Genomic DNA, 24,160 nt, shown 5'->3' on the forward strand with positions numbered 1-24,160 from the left:
AATCCTCAAATTGGGAAGCTTCTGCTCTAGCTGCCATCTGCAGAAGCAGTATGGGCTTCCTCAAAGAAAGTAGACAGTGCCCTTGTAGAATGAGTTTTAACTCTTTAATTGGCAGGGAAAATTTCCTTGATGTTGATTTGCCATAACAGATATAGAAAACACATGTTGCTTCTGAGCAACAATGCTGAAGAAAGTTCTTTTTTCCTGCTAACAAATAGGCTGAAATGACCAATAAGCTATAGTCGATTTTGAAGCACACAAACCCTTTTTTGGGCCCCAAGAGAAGAATGAAAAGATGAATTGAGTGTCTAAAATCATAAGTGACCTCTAAATGGTGTAAAAGAACAATCAAAGAGGAAAATTCTTATCCACAATCCTCTTCATAAAAGGAATGTAAATAAATAGTTTGATTAACATGAAAAACAGAAACCCAATTAAGTATAAAGGAAGGGACCAAATGGATAGACACCCCAGTTTTAATAAAACACAGAAAGAAGTTTCCACAAAATAAGGCTTGGAAATCATTTTCAAAGGTCCTTACGAATAGCTTATGTAGAAGTTCAAAAAGGTTTCTGGTGGGGTTTTTTTTTTTTTTTTAAAGGCCCTTAAGAATGAGATTAAGGTTCCTGTGAGGGAGAGAGTACTCCCTGACAATGCAGATACACCACTGTACAGCAGGGGGCACTAGCTCACTGGTACTGCAACTACACCACAGATCAGCAGGGAGTTTTAGCTCACAGAGGTTACAAGTAGGCTACCTTAGGGTAAGTGGGACAGTTCTGTTATGTCATAGGGACAGCGAGGAGTTCATATTAGAGAGTTGCACGGGCACTGAAATCTCAGCTGTCCCCACCCGTCCCCGCCAAAATCCCCTCTGTCCCTGCCCATCCTCGCGAGGAATCCCCTCCATCCCCTCCCGTTCCCCCATAAAAGTTACATGTCCCCATAAAGAGCAGCAATTACTTCAGAAGGTTTTGATTTTTTTTTTTAAAGTTTTAGTTTATTTAAACTAACAATAAAATACAATCATTTTTTTAACACCCTCTCCTTTTTTTAATATCCCCCTCCTCTCTAAAAAATATTTTTAGTGATAATCCATGAGTCACACAGCAAGGGTGCACCTAGGAAAAGGCAGCATCATAAACACTGCAGTGAGCATTAGATCAATATACTGAAGCCAGATTAGTCAACGTTAAAAGAAAACAATCCTTTTCATACATACAGAACACAACCTCCCTACTCCTCACACTGGTCCACTTGCTTCCTTGTCACCACCACCACACTCTCCCTACCCCTGATCCTGTCATCATCATCTCTCTACCCCTTATGCCTGTTCCTGTCATCAGATTCTCTCCCGTCCCCTTCACCCTATCCAGCCTGCCACTTCACTCTCTCTGCCCAAGGTGAAACATAGAAACATAGAATATGATGGCAGAAAAGGGCCATCGGCCCAACAAGTCTGCCCACTCTAAGAACCCTCCCCCCTAAGCACTTCCTCGAAGTGAACCCACATGCTTATCCCATTTTTTCTAAAAATCGAGCACATTGCTGGCCTCAATTACCTGAAGTGGAAGATCATTCTAATGATCAACCACCCTTTCGGTGAAGAAATACTTCCTAGTGTCACCATGAAATCTCCCACCCTTGATTTTTAATGGATGACCTCTTGTTGCCGTAGGTCCTGTAAGGAAAAAGATGTCTTCTTCTACCTCAATACGGCCAGTAACATATTTGAACGTCTCTATCATGTCTCCCCTCTCTCTGCGTTCCTTGAGATAGTATAGCTGCAACTTACCTAGACGTTCTTCATATGGGAGATCCTTGAGTCCTGAGACCATCCTAGTGACCATTCGCTGAACTGATTCCATTCTCAGCACATCCTTTTGATAATGTGGCCTCCAAAATTGAACACAATATTCCAGATGAGGTCTCACCATGGACCTGTACAACGGCATTACAACTTCGGGCTTTCGGCTGACAAAACTTCTACGGATGCAACCCAGCATTTGTCTAGCCTTGGATGATGCTTTCTCCACTTGATTGGCAGTCTTCATATCCTCACTAATGATTACTCCTAGGTCTCGTTCTGCAACAGTTCTTGTTAAGGTCTCACCATTCAGGGTGTAAGTTCTGCATGGGTTTCCGCTGCCAAGGTGCATAACCTTAAACTTTTTGGCATTAAAACTCAGTTGCCAAGTTGCGGACCATTGTTCTAGTAAGAGTAGGTCCTGCGTCATAGTGTCGGGCACAGTGCTTTTGCCCACTATGTTGCAGTTCAGCGTCATCAGTAAATAATGCAATTTTACCTCGAAGTCCATGAGGCAGGTCCCGTACAAAGATATTAAATAGGATTGGACCCAAGACCGAGCCCTGCGGCACTCCACTGATCACTTCCGATGTTTCGGAAGGTTGAATGCTATCACCTTGGCTAGCCTGTCTGACACCTTATTCTCTAGCCACCTGTCATCCCTTGCTCCATGTCACCATTGCCTCAGTCTCCCTACCCCTCATGATGGTCGTTACCAGTCCCTTTTGCTAGTTCTCATAATAGCCATACTGCCTGCTTACTTGTCTCTTCTATCTTGTGCCCCCCCTCCCTGTCAACTCACTCTCTCCCTTCATGCCTAGCTCTCAACTCTTTCTTCTCCTCACCCTGGCCTGCCTGTCACTTCCCTCTCCCTTCCCCCTAGCTGTCCCCCACAACCCCAAGCCCACCCCTGCCTAACCTGTGGGCCAAATTGACTCTCCTCTTTCTTCCCCCACCTGTCACATGCATGCCAAGTCCCAGCACCCACCAAGCCTTCCCCCACCCCCACTAACCTGACCTCAGCAGCTCCAGCCAGCTCCTGCCAAGTGGTTTGGCAGAGGGAGTAGGCCCTCTCCCAGCCAACCACCCCAGTGCCCAAAAGCTGCAGCCACCTTCACCACGGCAGCGGAGAGCCGTGGAGGGGGAGGCGCAGGGTTCTGGCCTGGCATCCCCCTACCCTACGAGGTCCTTCCATTCTCCAGACCCAGTACCCACACTTACACCACACAACTTTGGCCAGCTCAGGTTGAGGCAGGGCAGAACGCAGCTGGGAGCCAGAGAGACATCCTGCTCTACGCTCAGGTGGCTGCACAATGCAGCACCTTAGACGAGCACGAAAAGGCAACGAAAAGTGAAGTGCCGCAGCTCCTCAGAAGCAGCAACTCAGCCACCGGCTCTCCCTCCTCTGACTCATGGCTCATTTCCTACCAGGTGATTATGGCTCTGCAGCACAATGGGCCAATCATAAACGACCTTAGAACTCTGAGGTCATTTGTAATTGGCCCAGAGTTCTAAGATCGTTTGTGATTGGCCCGTTGTGCTGCAGCTGAACCATTGTGTGCCTGTGCTGAGCTTATTGCCTACATGACAGAGACTGTTGCTGCTGCTTCGCCGGGAGCTTAGCATGGAGCCAGAAAGGAAATTAGGTAGGCCTCGGGATAGGAACCCCAGTTCCATCCGCGTGGGAGTCCAATGGGCCTAGGTGGAATCCGTGCAGACCTCTAGTTCATAGACCCTACAGTGGAGTCATTTAGGGAGGCCCCAATGCAAGAGGCCCCAGGAGGAGAGATTTTCTCTAGAGTGGGTTGAGAAGGCAAGGGAAACAGAATGGTGGTGAGACGTCTTTTCTATTTGAAGACTTTGATGTTAATTAAGTGTGAAAGGCTGAAAGCAAGCCTGTATGTGAAGCTGGGTTAATTTGAGGAACTACAACCTTTTATTGGGGGCATGGCAGGGCCAGCCCAAGTAAGACTATCTAGGAAAACGTCATAGGAAATATAAATGATACTGATTTCTTGAGTGAAAGATAAAGAGATTTTTTTCTTTATCCTTGTCCCTGGCCTGTCTGTGTGTGTGTTGTATTATTAGGACAGATGTCTAGAGATAGAGGCCTCAGGTGATTGCCACCCTTCAAACAATGCACAACATCTGAATGTGCTGCCAAAGACAACTTTTGGATACAATCAGAAAAACATGCCTGAACCGGTACCTGAATTTTGAGGGAATTGAGGGAAAGACATTTCTTAAGCCCTTCTTGAAGACAGACTAGAATTTGTGGCAATGACACTTTAGATGAGATAAGGTTTCAATCTGAATACCAAGATTCAAAAGGTCTCCGTATCCAAGCATATGTAGTCGAAGTAGATCTTTTTCAGGCTTGCAGAAGAATAGCAATTACTTCTTCCAATGGATAGACACGGGATAGAATGAAAAACAATGGAAGAATGAGAGAACTTAAGTAACTTTGGCAGTCTGTACTGCTCCAAATAATGCACCGGGGTTCCATCACAAATGTTCTCTCATATTGTGCTAATAAAAATATTTCAAATGTCTCCAATATCTCAGTGTCGTCCAAAATGTAGTGAGGGGGGGGCTGGAGCTGAAGCGTCTCAGCGTACGACAATGAAAGACAGACACACAGAAAGACAGCGGGCAGGGAGAGAGACAGACAGAAATAAAGACAGATAGACAGCGGGCATGGAGAGAGACAGACAGAAAGAAAGACAGACAGACAGCGGGCATGGAGAGAGACAGACAGAAAGAAAGACAGACAGACAGCGGGCATGGAGAGAGACAGACAGACAGAAAGAAAGACAGACAGTGGGAGGGAGAGAGACAGAAAGAAAGGAAGAAAGAGACAGGGGCAGGGAGAGAGACAGAAAGAAAGACAGACAGATAGACGGCGGGCATGGAGAGAGACAGAAAGAAAGACAGACAGACAGCGGGCATGGAGAGAGACAGACAGAAAGAAAGACAGACAGACAGCGGGCATGGAGAGAGACAGACAGACAGAAAGAAAGACAGACAGTGGGAGGGAGAGAGACAGAAAGAAAGGAAGAAAGAGACAGGGGCAGGGAGAGAGACAGAAAGAAAGACAGACAGACATATATTCTAGCACCCGTTAATGTAACGGGCTTAAACACTAGTTCACATAATATTTGTGGTTGGCCACTTTCACCTCTGCAATGACTTAAGTGTGATATTACAGCTCCGAAGAAATGGCAGAGGGTATTACTGAAGAGCTTACAAAACTGCTAGAGATACGGAAAGGTGAGACATGTTACCATGTGTGTGAATAAACCTCCACCCGATCGTGATGAAGCTTTATGATCAGCCAGAAATCGGGCATCAGAGGACACTTGTGGTCTTGCTCACTCATTATGGCTTCCTCGTATTCTGAGTCACTGCTACCACCATCGTAACCTGCAGAAATCCACAAAAACATGCACAAATGTCATTCCGTGAAGTCTCTAACATTCCCACCTCTTCATTTCCCCAAATTCTGCTCCTTCATTTATCCTTATTATTGAAGATACTAAATATGAAATACTGAACAGCCTAAAAATTCTTAAGAGTGGAAATCGACAATCATTTAACATGTGGATAACAAATAAGGATAAGAGCATGTTTTTCAACTGACACATTTCATTTGGTAGTTCAGACATTAATATTGCCATTGGCTAACCTACATTATTGTAATGCTGTTTAATCAGGTTGCAAGAAAGAAAGGTATTCAGACAGCCCAAAATATAGCAGCAAGACTAATATATAGAAAATCTAAGAATGAGTTTATAACGCCTCTGTTGGCATTATTACATTGGCTTCTAAACTATCAGGGAAGCAGGACTCTAGAGCAGACTACCTGGCCAAATCAAAAGCCGTCAAAACAGCAGTCAGGGAGGCTAAATTCCTCATGGAGGAGTCTCTAGCAAAGAACATCCAGAAGGGAGATAAATCCTTCTTCAGGTATATCAGTGATAGAAGAAAAAACTCAGGCGGGATTGTACGTCTTAGGAAACCAGACGGAGACTATGTGGAAAAGGATTCGGAAAAAGCCCAACTATTAAATGAATACTTCTGCTCAGTCTTCACCCGAGAAGCGCCAGGGCTCGGCCCTCAGCTACAGACAAGGGTTGGCTCAGTTGACCCGTTTAGTAACTTTGAGTTTACGCCCAGCAGTGTCTACGGTGAGCTGTCAAAGCTCAAGGTTAACAAAGCAATGGGGCCGGACAACCTGCACCCCAGGGTGCTTAGGGAGCTGAGTGATGTCTTGGCGGAGCCACTGTCCGCGCTCTTCAACCTCTCCCTTAGTACAGGCAGCGTCCCGTTGGACTGGAGGACGGCTAACGTCATTCCACTCCACAAGAAAGGCTCAAAGATGGAGACAGCAAACTACAGACCAGTGAGTCTAACATCGATAGTGAGCAAACTAATGGAAACTCTAATCAAAGACCAATTAGATAAGATCCTGGATGAGGAGAATCTACGGGATCCCCGACAACATGGATTTACTAAGGGGAGATCCTGCCAATCCAACCTGATCAGCTTCTTTGACTGGGTAACGGGGAAGCTGGATATAGGGGAGTCCCTGGACATCGTGTACCTAGACTTTAGCAAAGCATTCGATAGCGTACCACACCGCAGGTTACTGAGCAAGATGAGTTCTATAGGATTAGGTAACACATTGACAAAATGGGTTGGGAGCTGGCTTGGAGGTAGGCTCCAAAGGGTGGTGGTGAACGGCACCCCCTCCGAAATGACGGAGGTGATTAGTGGAGTACCACAGGGCTCAGTCTTGGGCCCAATCCTATTCAACATCTTTATAAGAGACTTGGCAGAAGGGCTTCGAGGTAAAATAACATTATTCGCCGATGACGCCAAACTGAGTAATGTAGTGGGCAAATGCACAACAGACGAAGATTCAGTGCCCGACAACATGATGCACGACCTACTCCTACTGGAGCGATGGTCTAGGACATGGCAACTCAACTTCAATGCCAAAAAATGCAAAGTTATGCACCTGGGCAGCCAGAATCCATGCAAGTCTTATACCCTTAATGGCGAGATCCTAGCAAAAACGGTAGCAGAACGAGACTTGGGGGTAATCGTCAGTGAGGACATGAAGTCTGCCAATCAAGTGGAGCAGGCTTCGTCCAAGGCAAGACAAATCATGGGCTGCATACGAAGGGGTTTCGTCAGTCGTAAGGCGGAAGTCATTATGCCATTGTATAGATCCATGGTGAGGTCCCACCTGGAATACTGTGTGCAATTCTGGAGGCCGCATTATCGCAAGGATGTGCTGAGACTGGAGTCGGTGCAAAGAATGGCCACCCGGATGGTCTCGGGACTCAAGGATCTACCATACGAAAAACGGCTTGACAAATTACAGCTATACTCGCTCGAGGAGCGCAGAGAGAGGGGGGACATGATCGAGACGTTCAAGTATCTTACGGGCCGCATTGAGGCGGAGGAAGATATCTTCTTTTTCAAGGGTCCCACGACAACAAGAGGGCATCCGTTGAAAATCAGGGGCGGGAAACTACGAGGTGACACCAGGAAATTCTTTTTCACTGAAAGAGTGGTTGATCGCTGGAATAGTCTTCCACTACAGGTGATTGAGGCCAGCAGCGTGCCTGATTTTAAGGCCAAATGGGATCGGCACATGGGATCTATTCACAGGGCAAAGGTAGGGGAGGGACATTAAGGTGGGCAGACTAGATGGGCCGTGGGCCCTTATCTGCCGTCTATTTCTATGTTTCTATGTTTCTATATTTAACTCCTATGTGCGCAATGCATTTGCTGTGCCAGGACTCGTTACCATGGCTTTGCAAAAGGGGCTGTTAGTTCAGAACACACAGAGGAAGCTACTTACCTCTAGCATATGGTTTATGGTTTATTTAAAATTTGTTATACCGCTTAGCTACTTATCATAGATCACAGCAGTTTACAATACTAAAATCTAAATTAAAAAACAAGAAAAGAAATACAATAAAGACAGGATAGAACACACTTGAATCTAGAGTGGGGGGGAGTAAGGAAAGCAGGTTTGATCAATAGCTAGGCAAGCCTAATTTATTCAAGATTTTAGTTGACATGCAATATTAAAGCTTCCCATTTTTAATAATATCTTAAAAGTCTTCAAAGACAGTTCTCCCCGAATGTTCAAAGGAATTATTAAAAAAGGGATGGTTAACAAGACTAAGAATATTATAATGCCCCTGTATCGCTCCATGGTATGACCTCATCTGGAGTATTGCGTTCAATTCTGGTCTCCTTATCTCAAGAAGGATATAGTGGCGTTAGAAAAGGTTCAAAGAAGAGTGACCAAGATAAAGGAGATGGAACTCCTCTCGTATGAGGAAAGCCTAAAAAGGTTAGGGCTCTTCAGCTTGGAAAAGAGATGGCTGAGGGGAGATATGATTGAAGGCTACACAATCCTGAGTGGAGTAGAATAGGTACAAGTGGATCGATTTTTCACTCCGTCAAAAATTACAAAGACTCGATGAAGTTACAAGGAAATACTTTTAAAACCAATAGGAAGAAATATTTTTTCACTCAGAGAATAGTTAAGCTCTGGAATGCATTGCCAGAGGTTGTGGTAAGAGTGGATAGTGTAGCTGGTTTTAAGAAAGGTTTGGACAAGTTCCTGGAGGAAAAGTCCATAGTCTGTTATTGAGAAAGACATGGGGGAAGCCACTGCTTGCCCTGGATCGGTAGCATGGAATATTGCTACTCCTTAGGATTTGGACAGGTACTAGTGACCTGGATCGGCCACTGTGAGAACGGGCTACAGGGCTTGGTAGACCAATGATCTGTGCGAATAAGGCTATTTTTATAGTCTTATATTGGCAACAAGTTCCAAAAATAGTGGGCAGCAAAATAGAAAGCAGAGTGTATGGTAATTTCCAGATGTGCCTGTTTAGGATTTGGTAAAACCAGATGATGGTCGTTTATGGATCAGGGAAAACAAGGGGGGCAATAAGAAATAGAATGAACTGCTAAATATTCTGGTAAATCAGTTCTGTGCACTCTGGAAGTATGAAAAAATAAATTAAATTGTATACGCTGTTCAATGGGAAGCCAATGATGAGATTGTAAGAGCAGAGATACGTGATCATATTTTCTAGCATGAAATAGCAATTTACCATATTTTCCGTTCCATAAGACGCACTTTTTCCCCCCAAAAAAGTGGGTGGAAATAAGGGTGTTCTTATGGAGTGAATTTAACCAACCCCCCAACCCTCAAGAGCCTTAAGAGAGGGATGTGTGACATCACAACCCATATCTCCCTCCTACCTCTGGATCAGAATCGCTGGGTATAAGGAAGGAGCTCCTGCCTCCTGATTGGCAATCGGGCGAAACGATCGCTTAGCAAAAGGAGAGGCGTGGCGGGACCCGGTGTTCAGATTGGCTGCCTTGTGGTCAACAAGCAAAGTGTGGCCAGTGGGCAGTTGCGGGGGCGTGGCTCAGCATTGTGATTGGCCGTTTGTTGGATCAGCTGCGAGCACTCTTTGTGTGCAGGGCTGGGGAATGGGGTAGGGCAGAAGACTAGGCCCGTGAGCGGAGGAGCCGCACGGTGCAGCCCCCCCCCCCACCCCGGCGACTCACACAGGAACTTAGAGCAGCTCTGCACTCAATGCGCTGAAACTAGCAGCAATGGATGCCCCGTTGTCTGTCTCCCCCAACACCTTTAAGCCTGGCTCGCTGTGGAGATGGCAGGAGGGTGGGCGGGCATGGACTCACTCAGAGAAGGCAGAATGAACTGAGGTATCCCCAGCACCAACTACATGATGTGCTGTCAGAAACTTCTCTGCAAGGCAAAGATATCCTTCTCCTGGGAATTGGGGGGATGGGGTGCACCGGAGTACCAGCTCTTCCTCCCACTGGGGGTCTGTATATAGGCAGCGTAGATGTCAAGATTGACATGTATGTCTACAATGACACACGCAATAGGGTCTTGCATTCGGCTATTGGGCCCCTCTTTGGCCTCTGGCCCTCTCCTGCCTCTTGGGGAGGTGCCTGTCTTCAGCTGCTGGGATGGAGGGAGGGAAGGGAAGAAGAAAGGAGACCCTGGCAAGCGAGTTAACAGAAGACAACCAGAGCCTCACAATATGATTTGAATAATGACCAGACAACAAAAGGTAGAAAAATGATTTTATTTTCTGTTTTGTGATTACAATATGTCAGATTTGAAATGTATATCCTGCTAGAGCTGATGTTAGACAGGGAGGGGAGGGAGGACAGGGTACAGAGCCTGGCAGGGAGGGGGGACAGGGTGTAGAGCCTGGCAGGGAGTGAGGGGAGGGCTAGGTACAGAGCCTGGTATATATTAGTACACAATTTAATTCAGAATGTTTTTTTCTCTAAATCTAGGGTGCATCTTATGGTCAGGTGCATCTTATGGAGCAAAAAATACAGTAATAGTTGTGTTTTGTAATATCTGAAGCTTTTTAAGAATTGTACACGAGCAGCCTAAGTAAACAATATTATAGTAATCCAATTTTGTGATAAGTAATGCAAGGATTAATGAATGAAATGGTGCCTAACAGAATGTACGGAACACAGTGAAACATTTTTTACTTAGATTAGAAATCTGATTCAAAAGTGAGTTGGGAATCAAAAATAATTCCAAAATATTGAAATGAAGTTACTGGTGAAATAGTATACCCCCAAAAATCAAAGATGTCATCTATATAGATATGAAAAGCAATATTAAATGTCTGAATGAGTGTTGCTAATTAAAGAGCAGATAACACTGAACCTTGTGGTACTGAGCAGATGAGTGTTGTGATTACCTTATCAAAACGATCTGATAGAAAAGAGGAGACACTCCATGAGATGACAAAGATTGAAACAATAATGAGGGATCAATCCAGTCAAATGCAGCAGAAAGATCCAGTAAAATTGCTAGGATAACATTATATTTACCTGGATGGGAGTGAATTTCACTAAGTACTGATGCTATAATTGTTTCTGTGACTGTTTCAGATGAAAATCAAATGACTTTTCTTAGAAAGAGAAGGTCTGAATGTAAATTATTTTTAAAGTACTTTTGACAGAAAATTTAAATTAGATACTGGCCTATAATGGTCTGGAATTTGTGGGTCAAGAGATGGCATCTTTAATATTGCTTTACTACTATTTATCACTTATATAGCGCTGTACATTTTGACAATCTAGCTTAGACAAACAGACATGACATATAGGGTTAGGGATGCAGAACCCAAGGTAAAAGGATTTAGGAGTTGAAAGCAGTCTCGAAGAGGTGGGCTTTTAACTGGGCCTTGAATACTGCCAGAGATGAAACCCGCTGTAGGGTTTCGGTTAGCTTGTTCCAAGCACATAATGCAGCAAGATAGGACGGAGTCTGGAGCTGGCAGAGGAAGAGAAAGGAATGGATAGGAGGGACTTATTAGCTGAGTGCAGCTCACCAAGGGGGGGGGAACATAAGGGGTGATGAGTGAAGAGATAATGAAGGGAAGCTGAGCGAGTGCATTTGTAGGTCAGTAAGAAGAGTCTGAATTGTATTCGGAAACAGATGGGAAGCCAAGAAAGTGACTTTAGGAGAGGGATAATGTGAATATAGCGGCTATCACAAAAAGCAATGTTACTTACCGTAACAGTTGTTATCCAGGGACAGCAGGCAGCTATTCTCACTAGTAGGTGACGTCATCCAATGGAGCCCCAATGCGGACATCTCACAAGCATACTTGCTTGTAGAAACTTTTAGAAGTTTCAAGTTGCTCACGTCACGCATGCGCGAGTGCTTTCCTGCCCGATGCACCGGGCGTGTTTCCTCAGTTCAGATAGCTAGCAGAGAAGTCAACTCAGGGGAGATGGGTGGGACGTGAGAATAGCTGCTTACTGTCCCTGGATAACAACTGTTACGGTAAGTAACATTGCTTTATCCCAGGACAAGCAGGCATGTATTCTCACTAGTGGGTGACCTCCAAGCTAACCACAATGGGATGGTAGGAGAGTTGGCAACTTAGGAGAATAAATTTTGTAACACTGTTTGGCCAAACTGTCCATCCCGTCTGGAGAAGGTATCCAGACAATAGTGTGAGGTGAAGGTATGAACCGAGGACCAAGTGGCAGCTTTACAAATCTCCTCAATCGGTGTCGATCTGAGGAAAGCTACAGAGGCTGCCATTGCTCTGACCTTATGGGCTGTGACTTTACTGTGAAGGGGTAATCCAGCCTGGGCATAGCAGAAAGAGATACAAGCCACCATCCAGTTGGAGATGGTGTGCTTAGAGATAGGGCATTCCAACTTGTTCGGATCGAAGGAGATGAAAAGTTGAGGAGCAGTTCTGTGAGGCTTGATGCGTTCCAGGTAGAAAGCCAAAGCACGCTTACAGTCCAGAGTGTGAAGAGCTGATTCTCCAGGATGAGAATGAGGCTTTGGAAAAAACACAGGAAGAACAATGGATTGATTCAGATGAAATTCCGAGACCACCTTGGGGAGGAATTTGGGATGAGTGCGAAGGACCACCTTGTCATGATGAAACACTGTAAAGGGTGGATCCGCAACCAATGCTTGAAGTTCACTCACTCGACGGGCAGAAGTGAGGCCAATGAGAAGCACCACTTTACAAGTGAGGAATTTCAGAGGAGCCTTGTTAAGAGGTTCAAATGGAGGCTTCATAAGTTGAGAAAGAACAGCATTGAGGTCCCAAACCACTGGAGGTGGTTTGAGGGGAGGATTGACATGGAAAAGTCCTTTCATGAATCTGGAAACCACAGGATGTGCAGAAAGAGGTTTCCCCTGAAGAGGCTGGTGGAAAGCAGCAATTGCACTAAGATAGACTCTGATCGATGTAGACTTGAGGCCAGATTGAGACAGGTGCAAAAGGTAGTCCAAAACAGAGGACAAGGAGGCATGTTGAGGCTCCTTGTGATGAGAAAAACACCAAGTAGAGAATCTAGTCCATTTCTGGGAATAGCATATTCTAGTAGCAGGCTTCCTTGAAGCTTTCAAAACATCCCGCATAGCTGGTGAAAACTGAAGGGGGAGTTATGCTGAGAGGAACCAAGCTGTCAGGTGTAGCGACTGCAGGTTGGGATGAAGCAGAGATCCCTGATGCTGCGTAAGCAGAGATGGAAACACTGGTAGAAGGAAGGGCTCCCTGCGGCTGAGTTGCAGAAGAAGGGAGTACCAAGGTTGCCTGGGCCACTGAGGAGCAATCAGAATCATGGTGGCCCGGTCGGACTTGAGCTTGACCAGAGTCTTTTGAATGAGAGGAAACGGAGGAAACGCATACAGAAAGAGATTCCCCCAGTCCAGAAGAAAAGCATCTGCCTCGAGACGATGAGGAGTGTAGATCCTGGAGCAGAACTGAGGCAGTTTGAAGTTGTGGGGAGCTGCAAAGAGGTCTATCTGAGGCGTTCCCCACAGGGAGAAGTTGTGATGTAGGGGCGTGGAATGGAGAGTCCATTCATGAGGCTGTAGAAGACGACTCAAGTTGTCCGCTAAGGCATTGTCTGCCCCCTGAATGTAGACAGCATTAAGGAAGGTGTTGTGGCAAATCGCCCAATCCCAAACTTTCAGAGCTTCTTGACAGAGGGAGGCCGATCCCGTGCCTCTCTGCTTGTTGACATAATACATGGCGACCTGATTGTCCGTGCGAATGAGGACCACCATGTCGTGCAGCAGATGCTGAAAAGCAGTGAGAGCATTGAAAATCGCCCTGAGTTCCAGGAGATTGATATGGCACAGACGATCCGCACTTGTCCAATAGCCCTGGGTGCGGAGACCGTCCAGATAAGCCCCCCAAGCATAGTTCGAGGAGTCGGTCATGAGGACCTTCTGATGGGTAGGCAGGTGAAACAGCAAACCTCTGGAAAGATTGGAAGAGAGCATCCACCAGTGAAGCGACTGCAGCAGAGCAGGAGTGACCTGAATGTGGCGAGTCAGAGGGTCGGAGATCTGCGACCATTGAGATGCCAGGGTCCATTGAGGAATCCGCAGAAGAAGTCTGGCAAAAGGAGTCACGTGAACCGTAGAGGCCATGTGGCCCAGGAGCACCATCATATGTCTCGCCGAGATGGACAGGCGAGAAGAGACCGAGTGACAAAGATGAAGAAGAGCCGCTAGGCATTGAGGAGGAAGGAACGCTCTGAGTTGAATAGTATCCAGAACAGCTCCAATGAAGGGAAGAGTCTGTGAAGGTTGAAGATGGGATTTGGGAAAGTTGATCTCGAATCCCAGACTCTGCAGAAACCAGATCGTACTCTGAGTGGCCCGGACGGCCCCCTGAGACGTGGAATCCTTGATGAGCCAGTCGTCGAGGTAGGGAAACACCTGCAGACCATGGTTCCTGAGTGCTGCGGCCACCACAACCAGGCACTTGGTGAAGACCCTGGGAGACGAAGCTAGGCCGAAAGGGAGCACTCTGTACTGAAGATGAAGGTGTCCCACCCGAAATCTGAGGTACTGACGGGAGGCCGGATGGATGGGAATATGAGCGTAGGTCTCCTTGAGATCCAGGGAGCATAACCAGTCGTTTTGCTCGAGGAGGGGATAGAGAGAAGCCAGGGTCAACATGCGAAACTTCTCCCTGACCAGGAACTTGTTGAGCACCCTGAGGTCCAAAATAGGACGCAGGTCACCCGTCTTCTTCGGAACAAGGAAGTACCGGGAGTAAAAACCCTTGTTCTGTTGATCCACAGGGACCGGCTCAACGGCACGAAGCCGGAGCAAAGCCTGAGCTTCCTGAAGAAGAAGGGCGGTCTGGGTTAAGTTGGAAGGATACTCTCTTGGAGGATGTTCCGGAGGAACTTGATGTAACTGAAGAGAGTATCCCTCTCTTACGATGGAAAGGACCCAGAGGTCGGTGGTAATAGTCATCCATCGATGGTAAAAATGATGGAGACGACCTCCGATGGGAAAAAGCGGGGAGGGCAGAACGATGGAAGTTATGCTCCCTACGAGACAGTCAAAAAGGCTGGGGAGCCTTGGGGACAGCAGAAGGTTGAGGCTTTTGTTGGGGCTTCTTCTGGTGCTGCCTCTTCACAGGTGGGCGGATGGTGGGGGCCTGCTTCGGCGGGTAGCGCCTCTGATAGATCATAGGCGGGCGAGACGGACGAGAGATAGCAGGCTTGGGCTTCTGGCGGAGAATAGATTGAAAAGATTTTTCATGTTTGGACAGCTTCTCCGTCGCCGCCTCAATGGACTCGTCGAAAAGGTCCACTCCCGCACAGGGAACGTTCGCTAGCCTGTCCTGGAGATTCGGGTCCATATCAATGGTCCAAAGCCACGCCAAGCATCTCATGGCCACCGAACAAGCAGCAGCTCTGGCTGAGAGTTCAAAAGCGTCATAAGACGATTGCATCATCTGCAGGTGGAGTTGGGACAACGACGCCAGGACCTCCGAGTACTCGAAGCGAGCCTGAGAGTCCAGATAGGGCAAAAACTTTTGAAGAATGGAAAGAAAAAACTCAAAGTAGGTCGCAAAATGAAAGCTGTAATTCAGGACTCAAGAAGCCATCATCGAGTTCTGGTAGATGCGCCTGCCAAATCTGTCCATGGTTTTGCCCTCCCGGCCAGGAGTGGAGGGATGAGACCGCTTCAAGGAGGATTCAACTAATAGGGACTGGTGAGAGAGCTGCGCCCCGTCGAAGCCCTTATGGTGCACCGTGCAGTACCTGGCATCCAACTTCCCTGGGACCGCGGGGATAGAGTATGGAGTCTCGAAGCATCTCATGAAAGTCTGGTTCAGAAGCTTATGTAGAGGCAGACGGAGAGACTCAGCAGTTGGGGAAGATGGGGAGGTTGGGGAAGATGCATCGTCTCCAAATACTCCTTAGAAAACTTGGAACCCGAATCCAGAGTGATATCCAGATCCACCGCCATCTGCCTCAGGAAGGACAACTGGTCAGCCAGGGCCGGGCCTCGAGATGGGCTCGAAGAAGACGAGGCGGCCTGGTCCACCGAGGCCGAGGACCGGCAGGGAGAGAATGAACCCCTGAAGTCCTCGAGTTCTGGCATAGGAGGAGGAGGCGAGTAATCCGGTGAAAACTCCCGAAAAGGCTGCTTACGACGAGGCGAGGCATGCCTCGATGAATGCCTCGATCAACAACCGGAACTGTGTCGAGAAGCAGGCCTTGAGCGTCGAGGCAAGCAAAGCCCAGACGAGGCAGCTACCGAGTAGATGGGACTGGAGGCTGTGGATCGAAGCAGCAGAGGCTGAGACGAAGCCCCCCGAGGAGCTCCCCGAGGCTTGAGGCTCGGCATCGAGGAGGAAAGTTCCGGTCCAGGCAAGAGAGATGTGCCATGTATCGAGGGTATTGGTTCCAAAGGTGGCATGGGCAAAGACTCTGCTCCTTGCGAGGCATGCTCCGAAGTCAGACCAGACACTCGCCGAGACTCTGCTCCCAGCAGCGCGAGTGTGCGCCGAGAAGGCACCGGAGGCGGCTCGACCTCGCGGGAGGCTTCTGCGTGCCCAGGCTGGATCTGGGAGAGAAGTGTCGGCCCAATCTTAGTAAAGAGCTCGACAAAACGCTTCTCCATCATGGCATGGAACGAAGCCGGCAAAGAGGGATCCGCATCCGCAATGGGACCTCCAGCACGGACATCGCTAACTCGGTCGCCAGGGGGCTTGGGCTTAGAAGCCTTGGGCACCTTGAGCACCACTGGAGGAATGGGAGGCTGCGCTACCTGACCTGAGGAGACAGCGGAAGGCACCGCAGCAGGCGTTGGAGTCGAAGCCGGCACGAACGAGGCAGGCTTGAGCAGACTCGAGGCCGAAGATGTTGAAGCGGAAGGCGAAGGCGTTGCGCTCTATGATGAGGGCAGCTCCGGGGACGCCTCCATGCTAAACAGCGACTCCCACAAAACACAGCGACGCTTAAAAGCACGTGCTGTAAGTGTGGAGCAAGGCCGGCACGATTTCGGAAGATGTTGAGGCCCAAGACACTGAAGACAGTGTCGATGAGGGTCCGTCAATGAAATTGCGCGCTGGCACTTGACACACTTTTTAAAACCGTAACAGCCCAGGACATAGGCCGAAAAAGCTCCGCCGCAAGATCGAAGCCGCAGGGCCGTGGCCACGCGGCCTGCCCGGTCGAACGATCGAAAGAATTTTTTTTTTAAAAAACAAGAAAACGCAACGTGAGCCAACGATAATGAGCCCCCCCCCCCAAAAAAAAACCTCAAAACCTCGGGCACAGAAGGCACAAGTGAAGGAACTTCGCACAGAGAGTCGAAGACAGACTTCTCAGCTCCGCGGAAGAGAAAGAACTGAGGAGACACGCCCGGTGCATCGGGTGGGAAGGCACTCGCGCATGAGCGGTGTGGGCAACTCGAAACTTCTAAAAGTTTCTACAAGCAAGTATGCTTGTGAGATGTCCGCATCGTGGCTCCGTTGGATGTCGTCACCCACTAGTGAGAATACCTGCCTGCTTGTCCTGGGATGATATGAGTTGTGCAGCTGAATGCTAGACAGACTGAAGGGGAGTGAGATGGCTAAGCAGAAGGCCTGAGAGTAGCGAGTTGCAGTAGACTAAGTGCAAGGTGATGAGGGTTTTGGTAGTGTGTTCAGAGAGGAAGTGGCAGGTTTTAGCAATATGTTGTGTACCTGGGCAGTGAAGGAGAGAGAGGAGTCAAAGATGACCCTGAGATTATGAGCAGACAAAACAGGATGGATGAGTGTGTTGTCCATGAGGGAAGCGGGGAGGTGGCTTTAGGCAGGAAGATGAGCAGCTCTATTTTAGCCATGATCTAGAACATAAGAAGCGCCATCTCCGGATCACACCTTTGGTCTATCAAGTCCAGCGATCTGCACACGTGGAGGCTCAGAAAGGGTGTACACCTGGCGTAATTTTTAGTCACCCATATCCCTCTATGCCTCTCGTAAGGAGATGTGCATCTAGTTTGCTTTTAAATCCTAGGACGGTTGATTCCACTATAACCTCCTCTGGGAGAGCATTCCAGTTGTCAACCACTCTTTGCGTGAAGCAGAACTTCCTGATATTTGTCCTGGACTTGTCCCCCTTTAGCTTCATTCCATGTCCTCTTGTCTGTGTTTACCATAATGAAAAATCTTCAAATTATAAGATGCAAGTTTCTCATCCAGTGATGCCAAATAGATATTAAAGAGTACCGGGGAGCCCTGTGGAACCCCACAAGGGTTACTCCATATATCAGAGAGCATGTCCTTGGTAGGTGCCAAGTTTCAGAAAGTCATGGAACCAACCCTAATAAACCCCGACCCATAATACCCACGGCATCAAGACAGTCAAGAAGAATGTCATGGTCAACTAAATCAAAAGTGCTGCTGAGATCAAACTGCAATCTCAGTGCTCCCGTTCCTCTGCTGAACAGTGTATCCAGGTAATTTACTAGTGAAATTATTAATGAACTAGTGTTTAAGCCCGTTACATTAACGGGTGCTAGAATATATACCTGTCTGTCTTTCTTTATTTATGTCTCTCTCCCTGCTCCTGTCTCTTTCTTCCTTTCTTTCTGTCTCTCTCCCTCCTGCTATTTTTCTCTCTCTCTCCCTGGCACCCTTTTTGTCTGTCTGTCTTTCTTTCTGTTTGTCTCCCCCCACCCCACTTTCCTTTGCAGAAGCAGCAGTGATATTTCCCTTCCCCTCCAGGTCCCTGTGAAGTAGTAGCAGCATTTCCCCCCCATTCCCTTCTCTCCCCCCCCACTTTTATTTGCAGAAGCAGCAGTGATATTTCCCTTCCCCTCCAGGTCCCTTCTGAAGCTGTAGCAGCATTTTCCCCCACCCCCCATTCCCTTCTCTTACCGTGAGCTGCCCCGCTCCGTTCGGCACCTCCTCCTTCCCTTCCCGCGGGCTGGCCTGCTGCGACTGAAGTTTTTTTTTTCGGCGGCTTTTCCCGTGGTGGCTGATCCTCCTGTAAAGAGCAGCCTGCGATGGTGTCCGGCTTTAGTGAACCTCGCAGGCCGCTCTCCAACTCGGTAGCACGTTCCCTCTGACACGATCCCGTGCGTCAGAGGGAACGTGCTACCGAGGTTGGAGAGCGGCCTGCGAGGTTCGCTAAAGCCGGACACCATCGCAGGCTGCTCTTTATAGGAGGATCGGCAGCGGCGAGTTAGGGCGGGAGGTGTGTTCCCTGCTGAGGACGCGGGCAGGGAGAGAGCTTGCCTGGCTTCCATGGTGAGTGAGGGCGGGAGGAGGGGAGTGGCTGGGGACCCGTGCATGCGCACTCCTGCAAAGCCACGGACCTACATCTCATGGAACAGGGATTACAGATCACGCAGGTCTGAGTGCGCATGCGTGGCTAGCGTTTTATTATTTTAGATGTGGAGCGAAAACCTGATTGAAAAGGATATAAAAAAGGAAATTGATTCAAGTTGTCAACTTGACAAATAAAGGTATGGAAGCTACGGGTCTATAATTACTAACCTCAGCCATTGAATTTTGGGGGGGTTTTAACAAGTGGTGTAATTTCTTTTGGAAATTCTCCCTTATTCAACATGAAGACCTGACAACTGTAAAGATCTCTCTGAAAAGGAAGAAATGTTTGATGACCAAGAATCTAACGGACAAGAAGATTTAGCATATTTTTCATATCAATTTTTAAACCGAGTCCAACTTAGATTTACCAAACTTGCACTTATAGAGATCAACTCAATAGTAATACATGATTGTCGAAGAGTCTTTATTTTCCTTTCAAAATGTGAGGCAATTTCAAAAGATGATGGGACCTTGACTTGAGAAGCGGTTGTTAAATCTGAAATATTCCAAATAGTTGATACAATTTATTTATTTAAAACATTTTTAAACTATATTGCAATGTTGGTTGTCCCCGCAAACACCGACAGTTTCTCACTGGCGGACACAGATGATGTACATGGCGGGCTATGAGCGTCAGGCAATTTCTGATCTTCACTCTAAGCGGGGTGTCTTATTTCTTCAATGTTGGAGGCCTTTTTGTTCTACTATGTCACCCTCAGTGCGGACGCGTTTCCTGGACTGATACTGACATTGACTGGTGGTTTATTGCTGTGACTGTTCTTCTTTGGGAGGGGAGGGGGGTGGGTTCTGGGGGGGAAGTGTGTGCATTGTTTATTGTTTAGCTTTTGTTCTGTACATTGGTATATTTTGAAAATTCAATAAAACAGATTTAAACATAAAACATTTTTAATCTGCCTTTATCCAAGGCAGATCACAGTATTAAATACATATTTCAGAATTTGCACAACATAAACGTCACAAACATCAGCTAAAATCATATTATACCATCTCAACCATTCATTTACTACATTACTTCAATAAAGCAGCACAAATCTAATAGAAAAGATGATATTCAGAGAGTAAAGTATTAACTCAAGAAACAGAATATTAGCTTAAAAAAAGCTGGAACAAACAAATGGTCTTAAGCAACTTTCTAAATTGCAATAGATTTCTACAAAAGCCATAAGGTACCAGACAATGCATTCCACATAAATGGTCCAGCTATAGAGAAACATGACTTTTTGGTCCATACATATCGTAAAATGTGTCTAATGTGACCTCAGTTCTTAGAACCTATTTTTGATGACTAAAATTGTCTTCATTTATCTTTTAACATGGTTTTGTATTCCTTTACTTCCCTATTCACTCATATCGGCTTAAAGATCTTTTGTAAATCAATCCAAAGTTGGGTTTTCCCATGTTACTACAAAGCTACAATCTGATCATGATATTCATTTCCCCTTCCACTTCACACACAATTTTATAGACCTCTATGCTATCTCTTTTCAGCAGTTTCTTTCCCTTGGGCCTTTCCTCATAGGGGAGTTGTTCCATTCTCTTTATCATTTTGCAGAAAATATTAACAAATAAGTCTGAAGGAAAAGCTGTAAAGTCAAAGGAAATGCCTGAAACTACATAGCAGGAACCCCCCCCCCCCCAATATGGTTGACAGTACAAGTGGAAGCCATATAACTCTCTCATGAAACTACTGAACACGATTTCAGAGAATCAATTCTATTTACAGCTTCGCCCTTTAGTGAGTCCACTGCTCCTCAATCCATTTATACCTCCCCTCAAGCTCCCTCTAAAGAAGACATTTTATGTTCTTACCTAAGTGATCCGAATCCATGCTGCCTTGACTGGACACCAGACTCTGCACCCGACTTGGAAGCTGCCGATTAGTCCCTAAGGGAGAAGAAGAAGTTATTAGAAGCTGGCCTTATGTGTTTCATTCACCATCACTGCTAATGCAAGTAAATGCAGACCCCTCTGCAGCCCCTCACAGTTTTCTTCTCCATAAAATCCCTCTCTCAACCCAACAGCATCTCCTGCTCCATGGAGTCCTTTTCCTAATCCAATCTTATGTTCTACTCAGAGATCTCTTTCCCAACCCAAGCAACTCATTCCATCCCTTGGAGATAATGGAGGTAAAACATGAGATAAACACAAATGGGTTCTCCTTAGACAGCAGGGGAATGCAGCCACACTTGCTGGTGAAGTCCTCTGACTGAGCCTGCGTGTCGGTGCTCTCCCCTAGGTACTGTATAACTTACTGGGCATGTGCAAACACCTTGTCTTCAGAACTTCTCCCTCTGCTTAGCCAGTTTTGTCACTAGCATAGAAAAAAGTCACAGTCTGCATGGATGGCATTCCCCTGTTGTCTACGCAGAACCCTGACTACAGGTAAGCAACTTTGCTTTCTCCAGAGACATGCAAGGGACATACAGGCACACTTGCTGGTGAGTCCCAAGCCTTAAGAATTAAGACAAATTACAGTGCAAATAAATTACGCAAATTTATTGACCAAATTGAATATCTTGCGCTGAACTTTGGTCTAAACAATAGTGCTTTGTAAACATATGAACTGAGGACCAAGTCACTGCTTTGCAGATATCCTGAATCGGTACAGATTTTAAATTTACGAAGCTGTTGCACGTAGTTTATGTGCTCCAATTGGTCCAGGAGGAGATAAATGAGCTCTAATATAGCAAAAAGTGATGCAATGGGAAAACCATGAAGATATAGTCCCTTTTGGATATTGAGTCACCCTGGGTAGCCAAATGGAAGGAGACGAAGAGCTTATTCATTTTACGGATGGCAACAGTTCTGTCAAGGTAAAAATGTAATTCTTATCTGCAATCTAGTGTGTGTAGACTTTGCTCTGCTGAGGAAGAATGCAGAGGAGGAAAAAAGGACGACAAGCTTATCGATTGATTGAGATGGAAATCTGTAACCTTTGGAAGAAGTTTTGGGCGAGTCTGCATCTGCATCTTGTTAGGAAAAAATTGGGAGCTATGGATTAGAATAATAAGAATTTATTTTTTTGTATACCACCCTACCAACAGTTCTAGGCGGTTCACAACAGAAAAACTGGGACATTTCAGTAAAAAAATACAATTTCAAAAACACACTGCTGCAAAATACAACATCAGTTAAAAGGTACAATTAAAATGCATAGCCTAATAAAACACCATCGTAAATATATAATTAAGAATCAACATTCTTGTTTATCAAATAGGTAAGTTTTCAGTAATTTCCTAAATGTAAGATAAGAATAGGCTTGGGCTCATCCAGGAATTCATCTTCCCCGCCTGATATTCCAATGTCCTGTCCAAAAAAGTCTTGTAGCGATAGGCCCTTGGGGTGGGGAAGATGAACATACCTGAATTTCTGGTTCATTTTTTTGAATTGAACAATTTCAGGTGAGATACCAAATAAGAGGGTAATAAACCAAAAAGAGCCTTATAACAGATACACCCAAACTTAAAAAACATTCTGGCCTCAAAAGGCAGCCAATGCAGTCTAGCATACATGATCAAATTTCTTAAGGCCAAAAATCAAACGGGCTGCAGCATTCTGAACTAATCAAAGTCTTTTTTGATAACCCCAAATAAACAATATTACAATAATCCAAGGTAGACAATACAGTAGACTGGACCAGCAACCGGAAGGACTCCATATCAAAATACTTCTTAATGATCCTCAATTTCCACAATATTGCATAACTTTTTTAAATTAACAAATCCGTATGCTTCCTAAAAGTTAAACTATGATCCAGAATTATTCCCAAAAGTTTCAAATTTGGCACTCTCTCAAAACTTTGACCCTTCAATTGAATAGTTGTTTCCTGAATTTTTTCATTAGGGCTAGCTAAAAAAATCTTTTCTTTTTTTTAATTCTTTATTCATTTTATGATTAACATCAAGTGTACAAAGAAACATCAAAAATTTTAACAAATACATCACTTGAATTTCTACAATTTACTCAGGAAAAATAAAATTTAACCCCTTCCCTCCTATCAGAGAATTATGAAATAGCACAAATCATATAATATATAATAAATCATCCTTTTCATAACTAATCATTCATCATAAACAAAATCCCACCCCCCACCCCACCTCACCAATTATATTAAATAGGGAAAAGTAATGTTCAATCAACACAGTAGTTCATCAATGGCCCCACACATCCTTAAATTTTTTAAAATACCATTTTTGTACTGCTAACGCCCTTTCCATTTTGTATAGATGACACACTGAGTTCCACCAAAAACAATAGTTCAATCTCTTATAATCCTTTCAATTATACGTTATTTGTTAAATGGCAACTCCTGTTAATATCATTAAAAGTTTGTTATTATTGGAAGAAATTTGACTCTTGGTTCTCATAGACACTCCAAACAAAATTGTGTCATACGACAAAGCCACATGATTTTCTAGCATACAATTTATCTGGTCCCAAATTGACTGCCAAAAAGCTTTAATAAATGGGCAGTGAAATAATAAATGATCTAGAGTACCAGCATCTAAATGACAATGCCAACATCTATTAGACTTAGAGCAGTCCAATTTTTGTAAACAAACCGAGGTCCAGAGTGAAGCCGACATTGTACATTTTATCCTCCAGGACCAAATACGTGGCCATTTTGATGCTTAATCTCAATACTCCAAATATCTAAGGCCAGTCTTTGGGTTTTTCTTCAAATAGCCAGATAATAATTTATACCACTGTGCGGCCTGGTGACCCAGAAAATCTGCCTGAAAGCATAGACTTCCATTCAGGGAACCCCGCCTGAATAGCCTGCTTCAACTTTGCTTTTTATCAAGACCAAATTTATGTTGCAACTGTGAAAAATCCAGCAGCTTACCATTAGATATAACATCATTTAAAGTTCTTAAACCTACTTTAATCCAATCCTTCCAGACAATCTTAAAACCGCCTATTTGAATCCTGGAGTTTAGCCATATATTTTGATATGTAGATTTTTGAATTGGAAGAGGTGTTAAGTTATCAGAACTTTTCTTTCATCCATTAAATTTTATCTGAAGACTTATATCAGTCACGACAAGCAATTCAAACGTGTGGTGCCAAACAGAGATCAGCCGTATCATACATGCATTCTCTCTGTTCATTTTACACACCACCT

At 45.7% G+C, this 24,160-nt stretch overlaps 1 protein-coding gene across 4 annotated transcripts in view; it reads right to left on the reverse strand.

Moving 5' to 3' along the window:
- SZT2 (SZT2 subunit of KICSTOR complex) overlaps positions 1-24,160 on the reverse strand; it is a 523,775-nt gene that overhangs the window by 229,842 nt on the left and 269,773 nt on the right. For all 4 annotated transcript variants that reach the window (XM_033916162.1, XM_033916160.1, XM_033916161.1 and 1 more), the window contains 2 exons: positions 20,845-20,919; positions 5,092-5,230 (listed from right to left, as the gene is read on the reverse strand). In XM_033916162.1, coding sequence (XP_033772053.1) covers positions 5,092-5,230; positions 20,845-20,919 — 214 coding nt within the window. The remainder of the gene's footprint in view (positions 1-5,091; positions 5,231-20,844; positions 20,920-24,160) is intronic.

Source organism: Geotrypetes seraphini, chromosome 12 (assembly GCF_902459505.1).
Source record: "Geotrypetes seraphini chromosome 12, aGeoSer1.1, whole genome shotgun sequence".
NCBI classification, from domain to species: Eukaryota; Metazoa; Chordata; class Amphibia; order Gymnophiona; family Dermophiidae; genus Geotrypetes; species Geotrypetes seraphini.